The sequence below is a fragment of the Mus caroli genome, chromosome 8 (genome assembly GCF_900094665.2).
Source record: "Mus caroli chromosome 8, CAROLI_EIJ_v1.1, whole genome shotgun sequence".
Taxonomy (NCBI): Eukaryota; Metazoa; Chordata; class Mammalia; order Rodentia; family Muridae; genus Mus; species Mus caroli.
Window position 1 is genome coordinate 102637184 of NC_034577.1, and position 4986 is coordinate 102642169.

Below are 4986 nucleotides of genomic sequence, written 5' to 3' on the forward strand. Positions count from 1 at the left end.
GCGCCGCAGGGGCCGCGAAGGGGTTAACCCGGCGGGGGGGGGGGGGGGTGCGGGAGGAGGGAGGGGGCGCGGGCCGCGCGTGCGCTCTGCCGCCCTCCATTGTCTCCACGGCGGCGAGGAGCGCCGGCGAGCGCAGCCCGGGACGGAGCGGGGCGGCGCGGCTGGCTGGCGGGGCCGGCGGCGGCTGGAGCCGGAGCGCGACGCCACGCGACCGCGGCTTCCAGAGCTCCGCCTGGCTGCCCCACCGCCGCGAGCCCTCCCGAAGCCTGGAGGAGTGAGGGCCGCCGGCGCGGTCTGTGGAGTCCTGAGACGAGGGACGCGAACGGCGCGGCGCCCGGAGCCTCCGCCGCTTCCTGCTGCGGGCGAGCGGCCTCCTCCGGCGCCTCCCTCCCTTCGCTGCGGCTCCTCAGGCTCCCGAGCCCGGGGGCGGCCTGTGGCGCGAGGCGCCGGCTCCGGACCGCGCTTCTTCGGACCTTAAGGGGAACATGCATTCGGCTTGGACAGTTTGAAATTCTTAGTTTGGGGTCCCCGCTCGCTTGCTTTTTCCACCCCGCGGATTTTTTTTTTTGAGGATTCCCCCCCTCACCTTTTTTCATTTTTCTCCCCTCGGGGCTCTTTTGTGACTCCCCCCCACCCCAACCCTCCGCCTTTATGTTCGCCCAGCCCTCCACCCGCTTCTGAGTAGTGGGGGAGGGTTTCAGCCTCCACGTTCCCGCCCCACCGGGGCCCCGGCGAACATGGGGGGCAAGCAGAGCACGGCGGCCCGCTCTCGGGGCCCCTTCCCGGGGGTCTCTACGGATGACAGCGCCGTGCCGCCGCCGGGAGGGGCGCCCCACTTTGGGCACTACCGGACGGGCGGCGGGGCGATGGGGCTGCGCAGCCGCTCGGTCAGCTCGGTGGCGGGCATGGGCATGGACCCCAGCACGGCCGGAGGGGTGCCCTTTAGTCTCTACACCCCCGCCTCCCGCGGGACCGGCGACTCCGAGAGGGCGCCGGGCGGCGGAGGGTCCACGTCGGACTCCACCTATGCCCACGGCAATGGTTACCAAGAGACCGGCGGCGGTCACCATAGAGACGGGATGCTGTACCTGGGCTCCCGAGCCTCGCTGGCGGATGCTCTACCTCTGCACATCGCACCCAGGTGGTTCAGCTCGCACAGTGGTGAGTCCGCGGGTGACGGAGGCCTTGAAGGGTGGAGTGCAAGGGAGGGCGCGCCGGGGCGCCCGAAACCTCTTAATGTGCTAAGGTATGGGTATGAAGCTAACTCCTGCCCTTCCCCTGGTTCCTTCCATGTGAGAGGATGAATAGGATCAAATAAGATAACTACTGCCTAGGGGGAAAGCTGCCTACTAGGCATGTGGAGCCGGGTGCTTTAGGACTGCAGGCATGTGTTCACTTGTGGATGGCTGAGTGAAACCTGCCTATTGAGGTCGTATTTATTAGCGTCATGATCCTCAAAGGTCTTCTTGTCTGAGACTCTTCATTTCTGCCGCTGCAGCATGGTACCTACCTTTCTGGTTAAGGAGGTAGTGTCTCCTAAACAAAGAGTGAGAAAAGAAATAAAACTAGGGGCGAGTGATTCTTGGATTAGGGTTCTTATTCTCGCTAGGAAAGGGAGGTGGTTTGTTTTTCCACCCGACTGGTTTGCTGTATCAATTGTTTAAAATGGAACAGGCGGCTGGTTTAGACAGGTGTGGTCTGCTATGTGGAAAGCCTCCTTCTTTGGGTTTGCAGGACCAGGATTCTGGTCTGCATGCAGTAGATTTGGCTCAGGGATTCTCACATCCCTCCATCTTTTTTCCCCTACTCCATGATAAGTGCTTGTTCTTCCCGTGATTGTGCATCTTTTTTTTTTTTTTTTCTTTTTTCTTTTCATAGAGCCCAGGAGAGGTGGGGTGGTATTGCCCCGCAGTTGGCACATGACTAGGGAAGAGGAAGATGGAAAGGACAGAGATGAACTCATTCTGTGCACTTCTGGTGACAGGCCAGGAAAAGGCTTGGAGGGGGATTTCCCAGGCCCTGGCTGGTGGTAGGGCAGCAAAGGCCTGGCAGAGGCTCCTACAGGAAAACAGGTCTGTCTGCTTGGCTGTCCTGAGAAGCCAGGGCAGGCCTCTAGAAAACTGGTCAAAAGGGGTGTGGGGTTGCTGTTTGTTAACTACCAGTCTGAGCAAAGCAGTTAAGTATTCAGACTCTTGTGCCTGAACTGGGAAATCTTTGTTACTGTGTAGGAGAAATGGTTCTCCTGTCCTCAGGGTCCATTATGGAGGGCTTACCTGTGAGGTCACTGTTGAAGCTCATTTCAAAACAAGGTAGGGTTTGTTTTGTCTTGTTTTGTATCTTTCCTTCTTTTGATCAATTTCATAATCTTACATTTTTGAAGTCACTTTGGTGGGTTATAGTGGCTGGCTTTAGAGCTTCTCTGACTTTAAACTGCTGGACATCAGATACAAGGCATGTCTGCTTTTGGTACCCTCTAGTCATTTGGTCTGTGTTGGGCATGTTGGAATTAATAATCTTCCCTAAATAGTTGAGTCCCGAAGTCTCAGCTTTATTTCGAGATGATTATGAGTACCCTGTTAAGTGAACTGTTACTGGTATGCTTTTAAAACAATTTTGAGTGCAGCAAACAAATACCTTTATAAAAGCTTATATGGGGAGGGAGAAAAGGAGTTATCGTTTTGGTAAGATTTCTTAAGTCTGTCTCTTAATAGAAACTTCTTTATCCTTCTTCTATTGTCAGGTTCTCTGATAGAGTTATGAACTTACAACTGAGTTCCAATATCTCACACTCTCCAGATATGAAGGCTTAGTGTTCTCCCCACCATCTTACTCCCACCCAGTCATGGGAGTAGGGAGTCCCACTGAGTGATGGGAATACAAGAAAAGTTAGAGAGAGTCATCCTTTGGGTGTCTTTAAAGTGCACGTGGCAGGCTCTTGTTAACATTATAGGTAATATTTGTATATATTTACTTATTTTTAGTATATAGAACCATCCTGTCCTTTTTGCAAGACTCTCTGAGCCTACTGAATGCTCCTGGCATCCTGCAGTTCACCTCATACTGCCTCTCTGAATTCCCAAATGACTTTTATTGGGGTGGGTGTACCAGTCTGACTGTGAGCTGCCTGTGCTGTTCAGCAGAGGTGAGCATTCATTTGTGTCAGTGTTAGAACAGGCCGTGGAATTTTCTGGGGCATCCTTTTCTCTTGTTCTTGGCTGCAAGGAGAGACACTGCTGTCTCGACTGTGGAGCCTTGGAGTTAGGTCTGAGCAGCTTTTGCTCTTGTGTAAGATTCCAAAGGTTTGATTGGCTTTCAGTGTCTGATTGACTGCGGGCCTGGAAACTGATACAGTGTTAGTACTTGGGTTTTCAAGGTGTTTTGCTGACTCCTCACAAGAGAGAGCTGTCATTAGTGACATAAGTCAAAGCTGTGGCCTTGTGCTGTGTTCCAAAGTAGAATACTGAGGGCTTCCAGTTTTAGGTCCTCTGCTGAGTAACTTTGACCTTGGACAAGACACACCACTTTTCTCTAGGCTCATCTTTGTTATTTTAAAAATAGATGTGGTAATCCTCCGCGGTGGCAGCTTGTAACGGTTGTTCTCTAAACCCTAGGAGAGGACACTCTGCGATTGCACTTGTCTTCCGTGCTTCTGTGTTCCTGCGCCTTCCTCATGGTGTGACCCTCCAATACTGAGTTCCTTAGGACAGAAATGCTAGCTCTTCCTTTCTTCACATAGATAGCTCCTTTGAACCCTTTAGGGCTCAACTGAGATTTTTTTCCTCAGTGGGCACTCTTAACATCTGACCACCCCCCCCCTTTTTTTGCACGTTTTATAAGCATTTATCTGCTGACTTATTTTTCTTCTTGTAGTGTGACTAAGTTTTCAGCTCTGTGAGGCCAGGACCAGCTCTTGAGTGCTGCTGTAACTCTTACGCTGCTTAACACAAGTATTTGCTGGATGAAAGAACTTGAATGGCTTATGTCCATCGTCTTATTCATTACTGTAACTCTACTCCTAGTTTACAGGGGAGGTGAGGAGCCCAGGCAGCTGGCTGGAGTTAGCAGAGGTGAGACTGGAGTGCAGGCCCGGCAGTGCCAGAACACTGGCTCTTTTTATCTATTACTTTGCTTTGTTTATGTGATTATTTATTGTTTGTTTTGAGACAGTGTCTTAGTATGTAACCCCAGTTGGCCTCAAACTTATATAATACACGTTGGCTTTGAACTTTTAATCCTTCACAATGTTTCAGTTATAGGTATATGTTGCTTATGTTCAACTGTGCTCTAAGACACCACTCTGGCCCCCTTTTGTCTGTTTCCAGGAAATAGTACCCTGCAAATGTAACTAGCCACTAAGTGGGAAGAAGGCTAGGCTCATGATAAAGGGCCTGACTCTTAACCGTAAGCAGATAGATGTGTAGGCCCAGGCTTTAGTATATCTTCATCTGTAGATGTCTGTCCTCCTCGGAGTCCTGCCGTCATTGGTGAGGGTCTTTTGTGACAGTATACACAAAAACAAAAGGCAAAGGGAATCCAAGTGGAATTCTGATGGCCTTGTGGGGACAAGGCTATTGTTCCTGCCTTCTCTGTCTCCTTAGAACTCGATTGACAGAGCTCCACAGGAGAATAAGAACATAGGCCCCAGCTGGAGGCCCTGCTGTCTGGAGTCTGCCTTGTATCCAGTTCTCCTATCACTGCCAGGGGAGAAATCCTTTGAGAAGCACGTGCATCCCTTTCCTTCCAGGTCAGGTGCTGGGCTTGTCCTGAGGTGATTCTGTCTGTGGCTTTTGGTTTTCTGATGCTAAAGGCCTGGCCATTCTTTTTTATAGTAGTCCTGTTAACCTTGGAGTCGGGGTTTCCAAATGTGGGGAGGAAACATGAAGTATCCAATCCACCTGTGAGATGAGCTTGCTGTTTTCTACTGTAAAATGGCTGGCTACTGGGGGTGTGGCTGGCTATTGGGGGGTGGTGTTGGTTTGGTTTGGC

The 4986-nt window shown here is 51.8% G+C and overlaps 1 protein-coding gene across 4 annotated transcripts in view; it reads left to right on the plus strand.

The window, feature by feature from the left end:
* Positions 1-159: 159 nt before the first annotated feature.
* Positions 160-4986, plus strand: part of Znrf1 (zinc and ring finger 1) — an 86619-nt gene continuing 81792 nt past the window's right edge. For all 4 annotated transcript variants that reach the window (XM_029480262.1, XM_021169338.2, XM_021169336.2 and 1 more), the window contains exon 1: positions 160-1161. In XM_029480262.1, coding sequence (XP_029336122.1) covers positions 738-1161 — 424 coding nt within the window. In that variant the 5' untranslated portion in view covers positions 160-737. The remainder of the gene's footprint in view (positions 1162-4986) is intronic.